General features: G+C 48.1%; 1 protein-coding gene across 5 annotated transcripts in view; it reads left to right on the top strand.

The window, feature by feature from the left end:
* Positions 1-21,890, top strand: part of znf521 (zinc finger protein 521) — a 424,137-nt gene that overhangs the window by 165,618 nt on the left and 236,629 nt on the right. For 2 of the 5 annotated variants that reach the window (XM_080183011.1, XM_080183010.1), the window contains one exon: positions 4,821-4,892. The exons of the other annotated variants lie outside the window; for them this stretch is intronic. In XM_080183011.1, coding sequence (XP_080039137.1) covers positions 4,821-4,892 — 72 coding nt within the window. The remainder of the gene's footprint in view (positions 1-4,820; positions 4,893-21,890) is intronic. 5 annotated transcript variants of the gene reach the window in all.

Below are 21,890 nucleotides of genomic sequence, written 5' to 3'. Positions count from 1 at the left end.
TAAATTGTGGTCTTTAAGATTTGACTCGAAAGCCTCAGTTGTGAAGGGTATTGGGAGTTGAGGTGACAGACGGCTATTAGGGGACAGGGAGGAATCACTCCATCAGTCCAACCCTGACATGTTCCAGTGGAGATGTGGAGATGCCGGCGTTGGACTGGGGTAAACACAGTAAGAAGCCTCACAACACCAGGTTAAAGTCTAACAGGTTTACTTGATAGTAAACCCACAAGCTTCCGGGGTTGGCCCCTTCGTCAGGAGAGTGGAGAGTTCTGGAGGTCGTCAGGAGAGTGGAGAACTCTCCACTCACCAGACGAAGGGGCAAACTCTGAAAGCTCATGGGTTTACTATCAAATAAACCTGTTGGACTTTAACCTGGTGTTGTGAGACTTCTTACTAGTGGGTCAGGGGAGGATTGGTATGTCGGATGGTCAGTGTCAGGAGTAGAAGGGAGGAGGGTCTGACAGATTGACCAAGGCAGGAGATCCTGGGCGGAATTCTCCTGCCGCGCTGGTCTAAAAGCCGGAAATTCCCTCCCGACCGAGAATGGGGTTTCACATTGTCCGCAGCTCACCTGCTAAAATCCCAGTGGCGGGCGGTTTTGGGGGAACTCCGGGACATGTGATATGGCATCCAACCGGAGCTGGAAGCCAGTGATCTTGTGACCCAGAAGTCCTCCGTCTTGGCTACGGTGCGTGTCTGATTGGGTAACTGCGGGATACCCTATACTCGACAGCGCAAATGGACTTTGCCAATCCGGGATGAGCACTGATAGGAGGTCGGAAGAGGATTTCACGTCAACTGCCAAACGGGGTAAATACGTGAAAAGAAAAGGGTTTCGGGGGGAAGAGGAGGGGTAAGACAAATGGGGTAGCACCGGCAGGATGGGCCAAAAGGGCTCCTGTGCTGTATCGTTCTGTAATGTGGTGTCTGAAATATTGGCAGCAGTTGGGAGCAATGGGCAGACACTGGGGGAAAGTTTTTCATACTGTACCTAGAATGGGTGATGTGCCGGTTTGTATATCATCAACTCTCCTTGTGCCACGCTGCTGGAATGTGCTGACGTGTGGGCAGGGTCCGTATTGGAGTATGTCACTGGTACGCAAGTGTTAAGGGTCGGCTTACTGCGCGCAGGGGATGTGGTGGCCAACTGGTATTATCTATCGCTGGATTATTAATCCAGAAACTCGGCTAATGTTCTGGGGGACCCGGGTTCGAGTCCCGCCACGGCAGTTCATGGAATTTGAGTTCAATAAAAAATATCTGGAATCAAGAATCTACTGATGACCGTGAAACCATTGTCGATTGTCGGGAAAAACCCAGTCTGGTTCACTAATGTTCTTCAAAGAAAGAAATCTGCCGTCCTTACCCGGTCTGGCCTACATGTGAGTCCAGAGCCACAGCGATGTGGTTGACTCTCAACTGCCCTCAGGCAACTAGGGATGGGCAATAAATGCTGGCCAGGCAGTGACACCCATGTCCCACAAATGAATAGAAAAGAAGTAAATGGCAGAACCCATCGAGGCATTAACATTCAGAGAGAGTTCCCTGTTTAAAGTTTGTTTATTAGTCACAAGTAAGGCTTACATTAACTGTGAAATTCCCCTAGTCGCCACAGTCCAACGCCTGTCCAGGTCAATGGACCTAACCAGCACGTCTTTCAGACTGTGGAGAGCACCCAGAGGAAACCCATGCAGATACGGGGAGAACGTACAGACTCCACACAGGCAGTGATCTGGGAATTGAACCTGGGTTCCTGGCGCTGTGAAGCAGCAGTGCTAACAACTGTGCTACCGTGTCGCCCTCTGTGCTTCTGTGCCTTATCCATATGAGTGAATAAGGTGATCAAAGAAGGCCTTCATCATTTGGGACGTAAGAGTTTAAAAATTGACAAGTCACGTTGCCGCTGTGTAGAACGTCAGTTGGGCCACATTTGGAATATAGTGTCCAATTCTGGTCGCCACACTATCAGAAGGATGTGGAGGCTTTGGAGAGGGTACAGAAAAGATTTCCCAGGATGTTGCCTGGTATGGAGGGCATTAGCTATGAGGAGAGATCGGACAACTTGCTTTGTTCTCACTGGAACGTCAGAGGCTGGGAGGCAACCTGGTAGAAGTTTACAGAGTTGTGACAGGTATGGATAGAACGGATAGTCGGAGTCTTTTTCCCAGAGGAGAAATGTCAGTAACTAGGGGCACGAAGGTTTAAGGTAAAAGGGGGAAAGTTTAAAAGAGATGTCAGAGGCTAATTTTTTACACAGAGGCAAGTGCCTGGAATGCATTGCCAGAGGAGGTGGTAGAGGCAGATACAATAGCAACGTTTAAGAGGCATCTTGATCGATACGTGAATAGGCAGCGAATAGAGAGATACGGACCACGTAGAGGCAAAAGGTCTTTAGAAAGGTGTTGTGTGTCAGCACAGGCTTGGTGGGCCGAAGGGTCTGTCCCTCGGCTGTACTGTTCTTTGTTCATTGTCGGTGGCTAGTTGAAAAGAATTGCAGGGGAAAGAGAATGAGGGTAATTGGATAGCTCTTTCAAAGAGTTGGCACAGGATGGACTCCTTCTCTGCTTGGCCGATTCTATGATTTTTAACTCTTCCCCTTGTCTTGCTCCAGAGAAACTGAATAGACAAACCAGAAACTCATTACAAAACATAGATTGTGTGCCAGGAGTCAGGTTGTTGTTTATTTGTGTGTTAAGGCAGGATTTATTGCCCGTCCCTAATTGCCCCTTGAGAAGGTGGTGGTGAGCCCCTGCCTTGAACCGCTACAATTTCCTGTGGTGTAGGTACACCCACAGTGCTGTTAGGGAGGGACCTTTTTGACAGTGAAGGAACGGCCAATATATTTCCAAGTCAGGATGGTGAATGGCTTGGAAGGGGACCTTCAGGTGGTGGTGTTCCCAGGTGTCTGCTGCCCTTGCCCTTCTAGATGGTGGAGGTTGTGGGTTTGGAAGGAGCCTTGGTGAGTTGCTGCAGTGCACCTTGTAGATGGTACACACGGCTGCTGCTGTACAGCAGTGATAGGAGGAGTGGATGTTTAAGGTGGTGTCAGTCAAGTGGGGCTGCTCTGCCCTGGATGGTGTCGAGCTTCTTGAGTGTTGTTGGAGCTGCTCCCATCCAGGCAAGTGGAGAGAATTCCATCACACTCCTGACTTGTGCCTTGTAGATGGTGGACTGTTTTAGGGAGTCAGCTTACTCGCTCCCACATTCCCAGCCTCTGACCTGCCGTGGTATTTATATGGCTGAGTCCAGTTCAGTTTCTGGCCAGTAGTAACCCCCAGAACGTTGATAGTTGGGGGGGAGGGTTCAATGATGATAAGACCACTGAGTGGCACGGTGAGGTGGTGACATTCTTTCACATTACAGATGATCATTGCTGGACATTTGTTACTTGTAAGTGTTAGTTGCCACTTGTCAGTGAAGCCTGGGTATTGTCCAGATCTTGCTGCGTTGAGACATGAACTGCTTCAGTATCTGGAGAATTGTGAATGGTTCTGAACATTGTACAATCACCAGCGAATATCCTCACTCCTGACCTTATGATGAAAGGAAGGCCAGCACAACCATCTCCCTTTGTGCCAGGCATGACTCCAACCAGCGGAGAGTTTTGTCCCCTGATTCCCATTGACTTTACCGTGTATAAACAGCAGAGCTGTTATCATTCAGTAAGAATGGCTGGGTGGAGGAAATGGACTGGAATTAAACTATCAACGGCGTCGCAATTCCTTATTTCATTCTATCTTCAAATGTAGCATCTTAAAATTAAATCCATAAACAATATGTGCTGGAGACGACTCAGCCATTATCTGGGGAAAAAAATGAGAAAAAGCAAAGTTTATTTATTAGTATCACAAGTAGGCTGACATTAACGCTGCAGTGAAGTTACTGTGAAATTCGCCTTGTCACCACGCTCCAGCGCTTGTTCGGGTACATTGAGGGAGAACTTAGCACCTAACCAGCACATCTTTGGACTGTGGGAGGAAACTGGAGCAAACCCACGCAGACACGGGGAGAATGCGCAAACTCCACACAGACTTTGACCCAAGCTGGGAATTGAACCCAGGGACCCTGGCACTGTGGGGCAGCAGTGCTAACTGCTGTGCCACCATAGCGTGGGGTAAAAGGCAAATCTGTTATAAAAAAGTGGAATAAGCTGGAGGCCTCTCGCACCATCTGACCCTATATTAAATGATAGAAAGTTGCGTCTTCCTTCAGCACTGTCCTTTCCACTTACTAACTACCCCTGAATACATTGCAGATCCTGGGGGTGAATTTTCCCATTCCTCCTGCTATGGGAATCATAACAGGCAGAGGGACAGACCATGGAAAAGCCTGTTGACCTCTGGTGGGATTCTGTGGTCCTGGGGGGCGAACACAGGCGGAAAGTTCCGGCCCCGGTGTCTGACCAGGGTGGGTGTACCACTTTGAACTGGAATCTCATTGGGGCTTGCTCCCTCTAAAAACCTGACGCGACATCTTGTGACAGCGAATGTAAGATAGCATTTGGACCCAAGCAGCGCCTCACCTATGTGTTAATAACCTACACAACACGCCATTGTCATTTCTGACCATCTCCTGTGTCCCATTTGCTGCATGTACGTACCCAGCCTCTTATTTATTTCCTTTCGTGTTTTGTGTCGAAGTATAAAGGTTATCTTTTCTTTTCCTGTTACTGAGCTTTAATTGTGACAATTACATATGATCCACTTGGCGGAAAGAAATGTTCTTTTGTAAAAGCTGCGAGCTGACAGGGGAGTTTTGGGGGCACCGTACTCCATTGCCACCCAAAAATCTTCAAACCATTCTGTCTATGCCAACTTTAGGAGGGGAGAGGCCAGGATTGGTGCTACAGCGTGGTTTGGAAGGGGATTCTCGCAGTCCGAGACCATATAAAGGTAGATCTCTATCCATCTATCTATTGCTCTGTCTCATCTTTCTGTGCATCTACCTGTCTTATCTGTTGACATTTGTTTAAGAGAGGAAGGGGTGGGTGGGTTTGGTGGCCAGTTGTCCTACAGAATTGCTCAGTAGCGTAGAATATCGCTGGTAAAAGAAGAGACATGTTACCAAGGCTGGTTTTCGTGCCCTCATCAAGACAAAAGCAAGAATACCGAATTTGAAATTGACGCTACGGATGTTGATTGGTTGGGCAAGTTGATGCTGATTGGCTGAAGTCTACGCGCAAATCTAGAGGGCGTAGGTTGAAGGTGAGAGGGGAGAGATACAGAAGTGTCCAGAGGGACAATCATTTCACACAGAGGCTGGTGAGTGTCTGGAACGAGCTGCCAGAGGTAGTAGTAGAGGCGGGTACAATTTTAAGAACATAAGATCATAAGAAATAGGAGCAGGAGTAGGCCATCTGGCCCTTCGAGCCTGCCCCGCCATTCAATAAGATCATGGCTGATCTGTCGTGGCTCAGTTCCACTTTCCGGCCCTCTCCCCATAACCCTTAATCCCCTCTCTTATCAAAAACCCATCAACCCGCTTCTTGAAAATATTTAGCGAGGCAGCCTCCACCACTTCAATGGGTAGAGAATTCCAGAGATTCACCACCCTTTGAGTGAAGAAGTTCCTCCTCAACTCCGTTCTAAAACTCCCCCTCTTTATCTTGAGGCTGTGCCCCCTAGTCCTACTGTCTTTTTTGAGCGGGAAGAGTCTCTCCACCTCTATCCTATCCATCCCATTCATCATCTTATACGTCTCAATGAGATCTCCCCTCATTCTTCTAAACTCCAACGAGTACAAGCCTAGTTTATTCAGCCTCTCCTCATAGTTCAACCCCCTCAACTCCGGTATCAGCCTAGTAAACCTCCTCTGCACTCCCTCCAAGGCCAAAATATCTTTGCGCAGGTGCGGCGCCCAAAACTGCACACAGTACTCCAGCTGCGGCCTCACCAATGCCCTATACAGCTGCAGCAAGACCTCCCTACTTTTATATTCAATCCCCCTCGCTATGAAGGCCAGCATCCCATTCGCCTTCCTGACCACCTGCTGCACCTGCAAGCTGGGTTTTTGCGACTCATGCACAAGGACCCCGAGGTCCCTCTGCACCGTCGCCTGCTGCAGTTTTTCGCCCCGTAATTAATAGTCCTTCCTACTATTCTTCCTACCAAAGTGGACCACCTCACACTTGCCAACATTAAATTCCATTTGCCATTTCCTGGCCCATTCGTCCAGCCTATCTAGATCCTTCTGCAGACTCTCCACACCCTCCGCACAATTTGCCGTTCCCCCAATCTTGGTGTCATCTGCAAATTTCGACACCCTACACTCGGTTCCCTCCTCCAGATCATCTATATAAATGGTAAAAAGCTGAGGCCCCAGCACCGACCCCTGGGGCACTCCACTAGTCACCATCCGCCAATCCGAATAGCACCCGTTGACCCCCACTCTCTGCCTCCTATTTGACAACCAATCCTCTATCCACGCTAACACCCTACCCCCAACTCCATGTCCCCTGACCTTCTGCAATAACCTCTTATGAGGTACTTTGTCAAACGCCTTCTGAAAATCCAGAAAGACCACATCCACCGGCTCTCCTCTATCGACCGCCCTAGACACATCCTCATAGAACTCCAGTAAATTTGTCAGACACGACTTCCCTTTAATGAAACCGTGCTGCGTCTGCTCTATCAAGCAATTCCCTTCAAGATGCCTCGCTATTTCCTCCTTAATGACGGATTCTAACATTTTACCTGCCACAGACGTTAAACTAACCGGCCTATAATTCCCCGCCTTTTGCCTGGCACCTTTCTTTTGTCTTTTAAAAAGCGTTTATACAGTTACATGGGTATAGAGGGATACGGGCCAAATGCGGGGGCAATTGGGACTAGCTCAGGGGTTAAAAAAACGGATGGCATGGACAAGTTGGGCCAAAGGGTGTATTTCCGTGTTGCAAACCTCCATGACTCTATTTATATGTAAGAGCCCATTCTCTACAAACGAAAGCTATCTGTTCAAGTCCCGCACCTTTCTTGAACTACCCGGGAGCTTGCAGAGGCTCTAGTTCCCTGCTGCGCTCCCCAGGACAACTCCTCAATCTGCATTTCAGTTGGATTATGCCCCTGCGCCCCAACCCCAATTCACCCAGCTCAGTTTCCTAACCCTGAATGCACTGATCGAACGAGAATCTATCGATAGAATGAGAGCAAAATACCGCGGGTGCCGGAATCTGAAACAAAAACAGGCAATGCTGGAAAATCTCAGCGGGCCTGGGAGGATCTATGTGGAGAGAGAATCGAGCCAACGTTTTTGAATCTAGATGACTCTTCGTCAGGACTGAGGGCCTCTGAGTTCTGACGAACGATCACCCAGACTCGAAACGTTGGCTCGATTCTCTCCCTCACAGCCGCTGTCAGACCTGCTGAGATTTTCCAGCAAGGATTCATCAGCCTTGAATTTTTCAATTCACCCCCTACCTCGCCACTCTGACCTCAATAGTTTTTTTGGGGAAGAGGGTTTCAGATTCCCACAGCACACCACACTCCCCCCTTCCCTTTGTATGAAAAACTGCTTCCTGGTTTCACCTCTGAATGGCCTGGCTTATATTTTGAGGTTCTATCTGTCCCCTTGTGGATTCACCTACCCCTCTCTCAACCCCCAACACCCTCCTCCCCCCGTCCCCCTCTGCTGGCCCCCTTCCCCATTCAGGGGAAATACTTTCTCTCTCTCAATCCTATCAACTCCTCCTCCATTGGGTCACACCTCAACCCTGGATACTCGGGAAATAGCCGAGCCCATCCTTGTAAATTTAACCCATTTAGTTCCGTACCTGTCCAGTGACCCTCAGATTAAAGCCATGATGTGGAGTTGCCGGCGTTGGACTGGGGAGGGGCGCACAGCTAGAGGTCTCACAACGCCAGGTTAAAGTCCACCAGGTTTATTTGGAATCACGAGCTTTCGGAGCACTGCTCCCTCATTAGGTGAGTGGAGAGGTAGGCTACACAAACACGGCATATATAGACAAAGACAGAATGGCAAGATAATGGTCGGGATGTGATTATCCTGCAGTTGTGTCTTTGTCTCTATACACAATGTTTGTGTAACCTACCTCTCCACTCACCTGATGAAGGAGCAGTGCTCCGAAAGCTCGTAATTCCAAATAAACCTGTTGGACTTTAACCTGGTGTTGTGAGAGTTCTCACTGTTGAGAATAAAGGCTTTAAATGCTAAAAGGGCGTTCTGAATGGAAGTGGTTTGGTTACGTCAGCGTCATAAGGCTATCAGTAACAAGGTGGCATTGGTCAGTTTGCAAAACGAAGATAATGCCTCCACATTGTAACATGACCACTGCAAGCAACTATTTGCAAATTCTGCAACGAATTACACCAAACGGCTCAGAACGAGAATAATGGCCCTTTGAAAGAGCTATCCAATTAGTGGCACTCCCTCTGCTTATCACTCACAGCCCTGGAAATTCCTCCTTTTCGACTAACTATCCAATTCTCGCCTGAAGGTTGCTATTGAATCCGGTCCCAATGTCCATTCAGTCTCACAGCTCCCCCCACACCCGTCACCTAGAAATATTCACCTCTCCATTCCACCTGCACCTCACCATCAGATTCTTAACATTCTGGTCGCCTCACTACAAGAAGGATGTGGAAGCTATTGAGAGGGTGCAGAGGAGATGTTGCCTGGATTGGGAGGCATGCCTTATGAAGATAGGTTGAGGGAGCCAGGTCTCTTCTCCCTGGAGAGACGAAGGTTGAGAGGTGACCTGATAGAGGTTTATAAAACGTTGAGAGGAATAGATAGGGTGGATTCTCGGAGGCTATTTCCCAGGGCTGAAATGGTCGCTACGAGAGGACGCAGGTTTAAGGTGCTGGGGAGCAGGTACAGAGGAGATGTCAGGGGTAAGTTTTTCACTCAGAGGGTGGTGAGTGAGTGGAATCGGCTGCCGTCGGTGGTGGTAGAGGCAAACTCGCTGGGGTCTTTTAAGAGACTTCTGGATGAGTACATGGGATTTAATGGGATTGAGGGTTATAGATAGGCCTGGTAGGTATGGATATGATCGGCACAACTTGTGGGCCAAAGGGCCTGTTTGTGCTGTAGTTTTTCTATGTTCTATGTTCAAATCCATCTTAAGTTGGCTAGAATGTCACAGTTTGGGAAAATTCCAGCTTCCACTAGTCTCAGCTAAAGCCAAGTGTCAACATGTTCTTGGCTAATAACCCTGCTTAGCTGCTAGGGGCAACACGGTGGCACAGTGGTTAGCACTGCTGTCGCACAGCGCCAGGGACCCGGGTTTGATTCCTGGTTGGGCCACTGTCTGCACATTCTCCCCGTGTCTGCGTGGGTTTCCTCTGGGTGCTCCGGTTCCCTCCTACAGTCTGAAAGACATGCTGGTTAGCTGCATTGGCCGTGCTAAATTCCCCCTCAGTGTACACAAATGGGAGTGTGGCAACTAGGGGATTTTCACAGTAACTTCATTGCAGTGTTAACGTAAAACCTACTTGTGACACTAATAAATAAACTTAATCTTTACCTTAATGTTCGGAAATAGACCAGTTCACCTTCAACACCTCCACAATTGGTTACTTAAGTTCCTGAGCTTGTATCTTTCATAGTGCTACTGTGGGGTGCTGAACTTTGCGCATCGCAATTTGTGGAGACAGGATAAGTGAGTGGGTGTAAAGTTGCCAGGTGGGAGTATAATGTGGGCAGATATGAGATGGCCCACCTTGCCAGGGAAGATCAGAAGGTAGAATTTGGAGAATGATTGCAGCCCAGAGGGATCTGAGTGTGCTTGTGTGTGAGTCACAGGATGTTATCTCACAGGTACAGCCAGTGAATAAAGAGACAAATAGAATGTTAACCTTTCTTACAACGGGTGTATAAGTACATGGGCGGCACAGTGGTTAGCACTGCTGCCTCACCGTGCCAGAGACTCAGGTTCAATTCCCAACTTGGGTGACTATCTGTGTAAAGCCTGCACATTCTCCCCACGTCTGTGTGGGTTTCCGCCGGGTGCTCCAGTTTCCTCCCACAGTCCAAAGATGTGCGGGTTAAGTGCTAAATTGTCCTGGGATGCATAGGTTAGTGGGGTAAATAGCAGGGTTAGGGGAATAAGACCTGGGGAGTGGGATTGTTGTCGGTGCAGACTCGATGGGCCAAATGGACACCTTCTGCACTGCAGAGATTCTGTGATGAAGTAAGTCTGGCTACAACTGTACAGAGTATTGGTGAGACCGCACCTGGAATACTGTGTACAGTTTTGGTCTCCTTATATAAGAGGGCATATGCTTGCATTGGAAAGAATGGGGAGGTGATGGCCTAGTGGTATTATCACCAGACTATTAATCCAGAAACCCAGCCAGTTCTGGGGACCCGGGTTCGAATCCCGCCACGGCAGTTGGTAGAATTTGCACTCCATAAAAAAGATCTGGAATTAAGAATCTACTGATGACCATGAAACCATTGTCTGAAAAACACTAATGTCCTTTAGGGAAGGAAATCTGCCATCCTCACCCGGTCTGGCCTACATATGACTCCAGAGCCACAGCAATGTGGTTGGCTCTCAACTGCCCTCCAAGGGCAACTAGGGGTGGGCAATAAATGCTGGCCCAGCCTGTGACACCCATGTCCCGTGAATGAATAAAAAAAATTGTTCAGAGTTGGCTCAATGGACTGGTTTTTGGCTAAAGGGCAGTTTAAGGAGGAGAACTTGAGCGGATTGGCCCATACCCACTGGAGTTTAGAAGGTGATTTTACTGACAGAGTTTCTGAGGGAGTTTAACGGTGGTTAGAACTGCTGCCTCACATCTCCAGGGACCCGGGTTCAGTTCTGGCCTCAGGTGAATGTCAGTGTGGAGTTTGCACATTCTCCCCGTGTCTGCGTGGGTTTCCTCCCACAGTTCAGGTTAGGTGGATTGCTGATGCTAAATTGCCCCTCAGTGTCAGGGGGATTGGGAGCGTAAATACGTGAGGTTATGGGGAGAGGGCCTGAATGGGATTGTTGTCACTGCAGACTCAATGAGGCAAATCCTCTATCAACCGAATATACCAACCCCAACAAAGCCTTTTAACCTTTTGAGTGGCATTTTATCGAAATCCCGGTACACCACAGTTTTAGCCACCCTACTAGTTATATTCTCAAAAATCTCGACTAAAAGTTGTGAAAGACAGTTTCCCTTTCATAAAACCGTGTTAATTTTGTCTAACTGTGTGCTGATTTTCTCAGTGTTTTGTTGAACCTGACTCAATTGGAGATTCCAACATTTTCCTGGTTGCTGATGTCAGGCTAATTGGCCTGTAGTTACCTGTTCTCCCTCTCTCCATTCTTCAATCGCAGTGTTACATTAGTTAACTTCCTATCCACTAATTTGTCTCTCCTACTGCAGGGACAGGTACATTCTAGTTCTTCATTGTCACTGCCATTTCCTCATTCCCCATGATAATTACACCTGCCTTACCCTCGAAGGGACCAACATTTAGCTACTCTCTTCCTTTTTATTTGACTCAGTTGGTTGAACAGCTGGTTTGTGATGCGGAGCAATGCCAACAGTGCAGCTCCATGCTTAACTGAGGTTATTCATGAAGATGCCACCTTCTTGACCTTGTGTGGTGATCCTCAGGTTAAATCATCACCTTGTCAGCCTCTTTCCCCCCTCTGCCAAAGGGAAAAGCAGCCGATGGTCATCTGGAGCTATGGCGACTTTACTTTGACCTTACACACTTGTAAAACACTTTCCAATCAATTTTCTAATTTTGTGTTTGTTTACTCTCATACTCTATTTTCTTTGTCTTTTTCTCAATTTTTTTTTTGGTCTTCCTTTGCTAGTTTTTGAATGTCTCCTTATCGCTATTCACTTCCATGTCTAACTGGTCACAAATCAGTAATTAACTCCACGTTGGGCTCTACTGGGGAGGCACGGTGATTAGCACTGCTGCCTCACAGCGCCAGGGGCCCGGTTCGATTCGCGGTTTGGGTCACTGTCTGTGTGGAGTTTGCACGTTCTCCCCATGTCTGCGTGGGTTTCCTCCGGGTGCTCCGGTTTCCTCCCATAGTCCAAAGATGTGCAGGTTAGGTGGACTGGCCACACTAAATTAACCCAAGTGTCAGGACGATTAGCAGGGTAAATTGTGAGGTTACAGGGATAGGACCTGAGGGATTGTTGTTGGTGCAGACTCAATGGGCCAAATGAGATTCTATGATTGTGAATGATCCATCTTGGCCTCCTCCTCCAGTGGTCCCCAGTATCTCAGATGCCAGTCTTCAGCCAGATCAATTCACTCTACGTGATATCAATGAATAGTTGAAGGCACTGGATATTACAAAGGCCATGAGCCTTGCGGCAATAGTACTGATGACCTGTGTTCCAGAACTTGCCACTCCCCTAGCCAAGTTCTTCCAGTACAGTTACAACATTGGCATCTACCAGACAATGTGGAAAATTACCCAGGTATGTCCTGTACTCAAAAAGTAGTCTCATAACACCAGGTTAAAGTCCAACAGCTTTATTGAGTAGCACGAGCTTTCAGAGTGTCGCTCCTTCTTCAGGTGAGTGAAGAGTTGTGTTCACAAACAGAGCACATATAGACACAAACTCAATTTACAAGATAATGGTTGGAATGCGAGTCTTTACAGGTCATCAAGTCTTAGAGGTGCAGACAACATGAGTAGAGAGAGGGTTGAGCACAGGTTAAGGAGATGTGTATTGTCTCCAGACAGGAAAGCTAGTGAGATTTTGCAAGTCCAGGCAAGTTGTGGGGGTTACAGATAGTGTGACATGTACCCAAGGTCCCGGTTGAGGCCGGAAGCAGAACAAATCCAACCCGGCCAATTACTGCCCAATCAGTCTACTCTCCGTCATCAGTAAAGTGATGGAAGGGGTCATCAGCAGTGCTATCAAGCAGCAATAACCTGCTCAGTGACTATGGGTTTCTCCAGGATCACTCAGCTCCTGACCTCATTCCAGCCTTGGTTCAAACATGGTCAAAAGACTGAGTGTGGCATCAAGGAGCCTTAGCGAAACTGGAATCAATGGGAATTAGGGGGAAACTCTTCATTGGTTGGAGTTATACTGGTACATAGGAAGATGGTTGAGGTTGCGGAGGGTCAGTCATCTCAGCTCCAGGACATCTCTGCAGGAGTCCCTCAGGGTAGTGTCCCAGGCCCAACAATCTTCAGCTGCTTCATCAATACCTTCCCTCCATCATAAGGTCAGAATTGGGGATGTTCACTGATGTTTGCGCAATGTTCAGCACCATTCGCGACTCCTCAGATACTGAAGCAGTTCATGTTCAAATGCAACAAGATCTGGACAATATCTAGACTTAGGCTGACAAGTAGCAAGTAATATTCATGCCACACAAATGCCAGGCAATGACCATCTCCAACAGTAAAGAATCCAACCATCTCTTCTTGACATTCAATGGCATTACCATCACTGAATCTCCCAATAGCAACATCCTGGAGGTGACCAGAAACTGAACTGGAGCCAGCCATGTGAATACTGTGGTTACAAGAGCAGGTCAGAGGCTGGAAATCCTGTAGTGAGTAACTCAGCTCCTGATCCAAACGCAAACCAGCCTCCCATCCATTGACTCTGTCTGCACTTCCTGCTGCCTCAGGAAAAGCAGCCAGCATGATTAAGGACCCCGTGCACCCCGGACATTCTCTCTTCCACCTTCTTCCATCAGAAAAAAGCTACAAAAGTCTGAGGTCACGTACCAGCTGAGTCAAGAACAGCTTCTTCCCTGTCAGACTTTTGAATAGACCTACCTTGCGTTAAGTTTCTCTACACCCTATGACTGTAACACTACACTCTGCACCCTCTCATTTCCTTCTCTATGAATGGCATGTTTTATGCATAAGAAACAATACTTTTCACTGTATGCTAATACATGTGACAATAAAAAATCAAAACAAAAGATTCCCCAAAGCCTGTCCACCGTCTACGAGGCACAAGTCGGGAGTGTGATGGAATACTCTTACTGCCTATACTGAACATAGAACAGGAGTGGGCCATCCGGCCCCTTGAGCCTGCCCCGCCATTCAATAAGATCATGGCTGATCTTTTCGTGGACTCAGCTCCACTTACCCGCCCACTCACCGTAACCCTTAATTCCTTTACTGTTCAAAAATGTATCTATCCTTGTCTTAAAAACATTCAATGAGGTAGCCTCAACTGCTTCACTGGGCAGTGAATTCCACAGATTCACAACCTTTTGTGTGAAGAAGTTCCTCCTCAACTCTGTCCTAAATCTGCTTCCCCTTATTTTGAGGCAATGCCCCCGAGTTCTAGTTTCACCCGCCAGTGGAAACAACTTCCCTGCTTCTATCTTATTTATTCCTTTCATAATCTTATATGTTTCTATAAGATCTCCCCTCATTCTTCTGAATTCCAATGAGTGTAGCCCCAGTCTACTCAGTCTCCCCTCATAAGCCAACCCTCTCAACTCCGGAATCAACCTAGTGAATCTCCTCTGCACCCCCTCCAGTGCCAGTATATCCTTTCTCAAGTAAGGAGACCAGAACTGTACACAGTAGTCCAGGTATGGCCTCACCAGCACCTTACACACTGCAACATGGGTGGCATGGTAGCACAGTGGTTAGCACTGCTGCTTCACAGCTCCAGGGTCCAGGGTTCGATTCCCAGCTCGGGTCACTGTCTGTGTGATGTTTGCACATTCTCCTCGTGTCTGTGTGGGTTTCCTCTGGGTACTCCGGTTTCCTCCCACAGTCCAAAGATGTGCGGGTTAGGTTGATTGGCTATGCTAAAAAAAAATTGCCTCTTACTGTCCGGGGATGTGTAGGTTAGTGGGTATAATATGTAAGGATATGGGGGTAGGGCCTGGGTGGGATTGTGTTCGGTGCAGACTCGATGGACCGAAGGGCCTCTTTCTGCACTGTATGGATTCTATGATCTTCTGCGAATATAATCTCGCTGTTTTTAAACTCCATCCCTCTAGCAATGGAGGACAAAATTCCATTTGCCTTCTTAATTACCTGCTGTACCTGCAAACCAACTCCTTGAGATTCCTGCGCAAGGACACCCAGGTCCCTCTGCACAGCAGCATGCTGCAATTTTTTACCATTTAAATAATAGTCCATTTTGCTGTTATTCCTACCAAAATGGTTGATCTCACATTTACCCACATTGTACTCCATCTGCCAGACCCTCGCCCACTCACTTAGGCTATCTATATCCCTTTGCAGGCTTTCAGCGTCCTCTGCACACTTTGCTCTTCCACCCATCTTAGTGTCATCTGCGAATTTTCACACTACTCTTGGTCCCCAACTCCAAATCATCGATGTAAATCGTAAACAATTGCGGCCCCAACACTGATCCCTGAGGCACACCACTAGTCACTGATCACCAACCAGAAAAACACCCATTTACCCCCACTCTTTGCTTTCTGTTAGTTAACCAATCCTCTATCCATGCTAATACATTACCTGCAACACAGTGCATCTTTATCTTTTGCAGCAGTCTTTGGTGCGGCACCTTGTCAAATGCCTTCTGGAAATCCAGATACACCACATCCACAGGTTCCCCATTGTCCACTGCACATGTAATGTTCTCAAAGAATTCCACCAAATTAGTTAAACACGACCTGCCCTTCATGAACCCATGGTGTGTCTTGCCAATGGGACAATTTATATCAAGATGTCTCGCTATTTCTTCCTTGATGATAGATTGAAACATTTTCCCTATTACAGCAGTTAAGCTAACCGGCCTATAGTTACCCGCCTTTTGCCTACTGCCTTTTTAAACAGTGGTGTCACATTTGCTGTTTTCCAATCTTCCGAAACTGCCCCAGAGTCCAGCGAATTTTGGTAAATTACCACTCGTGCATTTGCCATTTCCCCCACCGTCTCCCTGGGGTCCCCAAGGGAATTCACCATATGGACAGCAGAGGTTCAAAAAAATAACTAAACACCCCATTCTCAAGGGCAGTAATGGTGGGTTATTAATACTGGCCTTAGCCAGTGAGGCCCACACCCTGAGAATAAAAAAAGATATTAAACTGTAAGAACTGGAAGCTGGAGTAGGCTATGTGTCCCTTTGAGCCAAGCAGCCATTCACAGCTGCCCTTCCGCATCAACTCCACTTTCCCGCGTGGATAAGCCCGTATTCTTTTAATTGCTTTAGGCCCGACTATCTATTGAGCTCCATCTTGACTTTATTCACCATCCAGCTATCCATCCAAAGCCTGCCCACCATCTACAAGGCACAAGTCAGGAGTGTGATGGAATACTCCCCACTTGCCTGGATGGGTGCAGCTCCAACAACACTCAAGAAGCTCAACACCACCCAGGACAAAGCAGCCCCACTTGATTGCTCCCCCATCCACAAACATCCACTCCCTCCACCACCGACGCTCAGTTGCAGCAGTGTGTACCAGCTACAATATGCACTGCAGCAATTCAAAGATCTTTAGACAGCACCTTCCAAACCCATGACCACTTCCATCTAGAAGGATAAGGGCAGCAGATACATGGGAACATCACCACCCGCAAGTTCCCCTCCAAGCCACTCACCATCCTGACTTGGAAATATATCGCCGTTCCTTCACAGTCGCTGGGACAAAAATCCTGGTTTTCTCTCCCTACTGGCATTGTGGGTCAACCCACAGCACATGGACTGCAGCGATTCAAGAAGGCGGCTCACCACCACCTTCTCAAGGGGCAATTAGGGATGGGCAATAAACGCTGGCCCAGCCAGCAACGCCCATGTCCCACAAATGAAGAGAAAGAAAAATTCAACATCTGAGCACCCACAGCTCTTGGAGGGAGAGAATCCCACGGTGGCACAGTGGTTAGCGCTGCTGCCTCAGAGAGCCAGGGGCCCGGGTTCAATTCCAACCTCGAGCGACTGCGTGGAGTTTGCACCTTCTCCCCGTGCCCGCGTGGGTTTGCTCTGCGTGCTCCGGTTTCCTCCCACACTCCAAAGATGTGCGGGTTAGGTGGATTGGCCGTGCTAAATTGCCCCTTAGTTGTCAGGGGGACTAGCTGGGGGGTAACTAAGCTGGGGTATAGAGATAGGGCCTGGGTGGGATTATGGCTGGTGCGAGCTCAATGGGCCAAATGGCCTCCTCCTGCACTGTAGGAGGGTGTTCTATGACCATCAACCCACGACTGAAGGATTTTCACCTCGTCTCAGTCCAAAATGGCTGGTCCGCTGCGCGGGTCTGGCCAAGTTTGACCTTCAGGACGGGATCGGCAGGCGTTGAAAATTGCATCCACGTCTTCACTCGAATATTAATTCAGCTGGCTCCCCTTTCCCTCTCCTGTTTCCTTAACCTGTTCCTCACCTCGGGAAGCGTGCAGCCTGCAAGGTGATCGAATCTGAGCCCTTTCCAGAGGACGGGTGATGCGAAGGTGGCAGCAAGCAAAACCCCAAAGAATTGTGGAATAGCAGCGATACTTTAATCATAGTCAGCATGTTGCTATTAGGAATGTTAATTAAAGTCTGGCCCCGGGGACTTGAATTTCACAATATTGATGTTTGCTCTGTGAACAATCTTCTGGGACTTAGCAAAAAGAAATTTGTAGATTTATAAAAAGCAGCTACTGGAAAAAGAACATAATGTTTGACAGGTGGTGTATAAAAAAGAAAATAGTGAAATTTGTGCGGGTCCGCAGGGAGAATGTTTTTTTCTCTCTCGCTATCTGTGGAAAATTAACGGTAAGTTACAGAGTCTGTCTTTCTCGAGGCAACTGAAGACGCCAAGAGTTTTAGCTTGTGAGAAAACGCAACAAAGAGTTGAATTCTCGGAAAGCCCCCCCTCCGCCTCTGAACACCTCAGAGGCCACTCAGCCCGTCACATCCGTGCTAGCCCTTTGAAAGTGCGGTTCGTCCTGCTCCCCCTTCCAGCTTTTCCTCCGCTCAGCTTCCCACCGAATTTGCTTCTGAAAATTGGCCTTGAACCTGCTTCCACCGCCCTTCCAGGCCGCCCCTCTCAGAGCTCAACAGCGCTGCCGGAAGTGAGGAGGAATTCTTTCTCTCGGAAGGTCATTAATCTGCGGAATTCCCTTCCCCGGACAACGGCGCAGGCTGAGTCACTGAGTGGCGCAGCGGTGACATTACTGGGCCAGTGTTCCGGGTTAATGCCCTGGGGACTGCGGGTTCAAATCCCAGCGCAGCTGATGGAATTTAAATCCAGTTAATAAATCTGGAATTGTAAAGCCAGCCTTCTCTTTTCATTCATTCAAGGGACGTGGGCCAGCATTTTGGTCCATAAAGGACATCAGTAGCGGCGCAGTGGTCAGCATTGCGCCAGGGACCCGGGTTCAATTCGGTTGACTGTCTGTGCAGAGTCTGCATGTTCTCCCCGTGCCTGCGTGGGTTTCCTCCGAGTGCTCCAGTTTCCTCCCACACTTCAAGGACGTGCAGGTTTCTGGGGGGATTTGGCCAAGGTACATTGCCCCTTATTATCCAGAGATGTGTAGGTTATGTGGATTGATGAACCTGGTGGGTTTTTACAACAATCGACAATGTTTTGGTGGTTGCCATTAGACTTTTAATTCCAGATTTTAGAACATAGAACATTACAGCACAGTACAGGCCCTTTGGCCCTCAATGTTGTGCCGAGCTATGTCCAAACCCAAGATCAAGCTATCCCACTCCCTATCATTCTGGAGTGCCCCATGTGTCTATCCAATAACCACTTGAAATTTCTAACGTGGTGAGATTTGAACCCAGCTCCCCAGAACATTACCCTGGCTCTCTGAATTACTAGTCCAGCGAGGATATGGAATCATAGAATCCCTGCAGTGCAGATGAAGGCCATTCAGCCCATCAAGTCTGCACGGACCACAATCCCAGCCTGGCCCTATTCCCATAACCCCACCGTATTTACCCTAGCTAGTCCCCCTGACACTAGGGTTCAATTTAGCATGGCCAATCAACCTAACCCGCACACCTTTGGACTGTGGGAGGAAACCGGAGGAAGCCCACGCAGACATGGGCAGAATGTGCAAACTCCACGCAGACAGTGATCCGAAGCCGGAATTGAACCCGGGTCCCTAGTGCTGTGAGGCAGCAGTGCTAACCACTCTGTCACCGTGCCGCCCCTACACTGCTGTCTCCCCTCAGCTCGTCTCAGTAATGCCGATCATAAAACTATGTAGGATTGTGGTAAAATCACACCTGGTTCACTCGTGTTCTGTAGGGGGGGAAATCTGCCGAGCTTATTGTGGAGGTGGGGGGAGGTTCCCATCTCACCTGCTACGGGAATCAAACCGAGTGGGGGGACAGGATTTTCCAGTTTTGGGGCAAATAGTCACGGCAATGTGGTTGACTCTTAAATGGCCTAAGGGAACCATTCAGTTCAAGAGCAGTTAGGGATAGGCAACAGATGCTGGCCTAGCCAGTGATGCCCATATCCCAGGAAAGAATTAAGCAAGTAAGTCCTGGCCACAGAAACGGGGAAAGGCTGCTAATGGCAGTTCCTGTGGCCACGACTCATCTTTCATTCCCTTCCCCTGCAGTATAAATATCTCCCACTTTCTCTGCCTTTTAGCTTTGACATCTGGACTTGAATCTTGAGCTCTTTTCTCTCCTTACAGATGCTGCCAGACCTGCTGAGGTTTTCCGGCATTTTTTCTCTCGGTTTCATATTTAAAGGATTTCTGCCCCATACGTTATGTTCCATCTGCCATCTTGTTGTCCGCTAACCCTGTCTACATCTGTCTGTGTCCACCTCACAATCTCACCCAGCTTTGTATCGCCAGCAAACCTAGATACGTTACTCTCGATCATGACAACTAAAGCATTAATATTGGCTGTAAAGACTGCTCCTTATGATACTCCACTTGTTACAGCCTGCCTACTGGTTCTTACTTTATGCTTCCTGTCCATCTACTAAGTCCAAAGATGAGCGGGTTAGGTTGATTGGCCGTGCTAAGAAATTGCCCCTTAGTGCCCAGGGATGCATAGGTTAGAGGGGATTAGTGGGTATCATATATGGGGGGTAGGGCCTGGGTGGGATTGCGTTCGGTGCAGACTCGATGGGCCGAAGGGCCTCTTTCTGCACTGTAGGGTTCTATGGTTCTAACCTTCTACCCATGCTGATACAATTCTGAGAGTTCTTAACTTGTCTTTTGTGCGGTACCTTATCAAATGTCTTTTGGAAATCCCAGGTGTAAAAAACAACAAAGAACAAAAACAGCCCGGGAAACAGACCCTTTGACCCAACGAGCCCGCGCCGCCATTTTAACATTACCAGTCCCCCCCCTCTACCCACAACCCCTGTCTAATGTTTTATGGCCATCCACATTGAGGGAAACTAATTTAGGGACAATTTATTACCTCCAGTCAGCCTAACAGCACATCTTTGGGGTGTTGGAGGAAACTGGAGCACCCGGAGAAAACCCACGCAGACACGGGGAGAATGCGCAAACTCCCACAGACACCAGCCCAAATCCACGTGTCTGCACAGCAATCAGCGATAGTCACTGAGCTGTCGTGTTGCCCAGTATCTGGTCCAGTTTAGGCACACACTAACGACATGAAGCACTAGGCCAATCTCGAAACATCCAAGAGCAGCCCCATTATGACCCATGGCGTGTACTACATCCATTAACTGTATCTACCCGACAGGTTCCAGCTTCAAATAAATTAATCAGACATGGTCACAGTGTCAGAGAGGAAGTTTAATGAGGATTTGTCTGTTGAGGTAGTATGGGCAGAAATTAGAAATAGGAGAGGAGAGGTCACCCTGTTGGGAGTCTTTTATAGACCTCCAAAAAGTTCTAGAGAGGTTGAGGAAAGGATTGCAGAGACGATCCTGGTTAGGAGTGAAAGTAATAGGGTAATTGTTATGGGGGATTTTAACTTTACTAACATTGATTGGAATAGCTATAGCTCTAGCTCGTTAGAGGGGTCAGTTTTTGTTCAAAGTGTGCAGGAAGGTTTTTTAACTCAATATGTAGATAGGCCAACTAGAGGTGAGGCTATATTGGACTTGGTGCTGGGAAATGAGCCAGACCAGGTGCTAGACTTGGAAGTTGGTGTGCTTTTTGGTGATAGTGACCACAATTCGGTTACGTTCACCTTAGTGATGGAAAGGGATAGGCATGAACCTCGGGTCAGTAGTTTTAGCTGGGGGAAGGGTAATTATGAGGCCATTAGGAGAGAATTAGGAAGCATTGGTTGGACTAGGAGATTACAGGGACTAGGACGTCTGAAATGTGGAGTTTTTTCAAGGAGCAGCTACTGTGGGTCTGTGATAGGTATGTCCCTGTCAGGCAAGGAGGAGTTGGTAGGGCTAGGGAACCGTGGTGCACAAAAAAAGTTGATTTGTTGGTTAGGAAGAAGAAGGAGGCTTATGTTCGGATGAGGCTTGAGGGCTCGGGTAGTGCAGTAGAAAGCTTTAGATTGGCTAGGAGGGAGTTGAAGAGGGAGTTAAGAAGGGCTAGAAGAGGGCATGAGATGACTTTGGCTGATAGGATTAAGGAGAATCCTAAGGCGTTCTATAGGTATGTCAAGAATAGAAGGTTGGTCAGGGCAAGATTAGGGCCAGTTACAGACAGTAGAGGGAAGTTGTGTGTGGAACCGGAAGAGATTGGAGAGGCATTGAACCATTATTTCTCTTCGGTGTTCACGCAGGACGATATGAATGTAGCTGAGGAGGTCACTGGGGTGAAGGGGTGTAAAATAGAAAGTATTGTAGTTGATACAGAGGATGTGTTGGATATTCTAGATGGGTTGAAAATAGATAAGTCCCCTGGTCCAGACGGGATTTACCCTAGGATTCTATGGGAGGCAAGAGAGGTGATTGCAGAGCCACTGGCTCTGATCTTCAGGTCGTCGTTGGTCTCTGGTATAGTACCGGAAGATTGGAGGACAGCGAATGTTGTCCCATTGTTTAAGAAGGGGAGCAGAGACTTCCCTGGAAATTATAGACCAGTGAGTCTTACTTCTGTAGTGGGCAAGGTTTTAGAA

Source organism: Carcharhinus amblyrhynchos, unplaced genomic scaffold, assembly GCF_965287045.1.
Source record: "Carcharhinus amblyrhynchos unplaced genomic scaffold, sCarAmb.v2.hapA chromosome_116, whole genome shotgun sequence".
Taxonomy (NCBI): Eukaryota; Metazoa; Chordata; class Chondrichthyes; order Carcharhiniformes; family Carcharhinidae; genus Carcharhinus; species Carcharhinus amblyrhynchos.
This window is presented reverse-complemented; position numbering and strand designations above follow the sequence as displayed.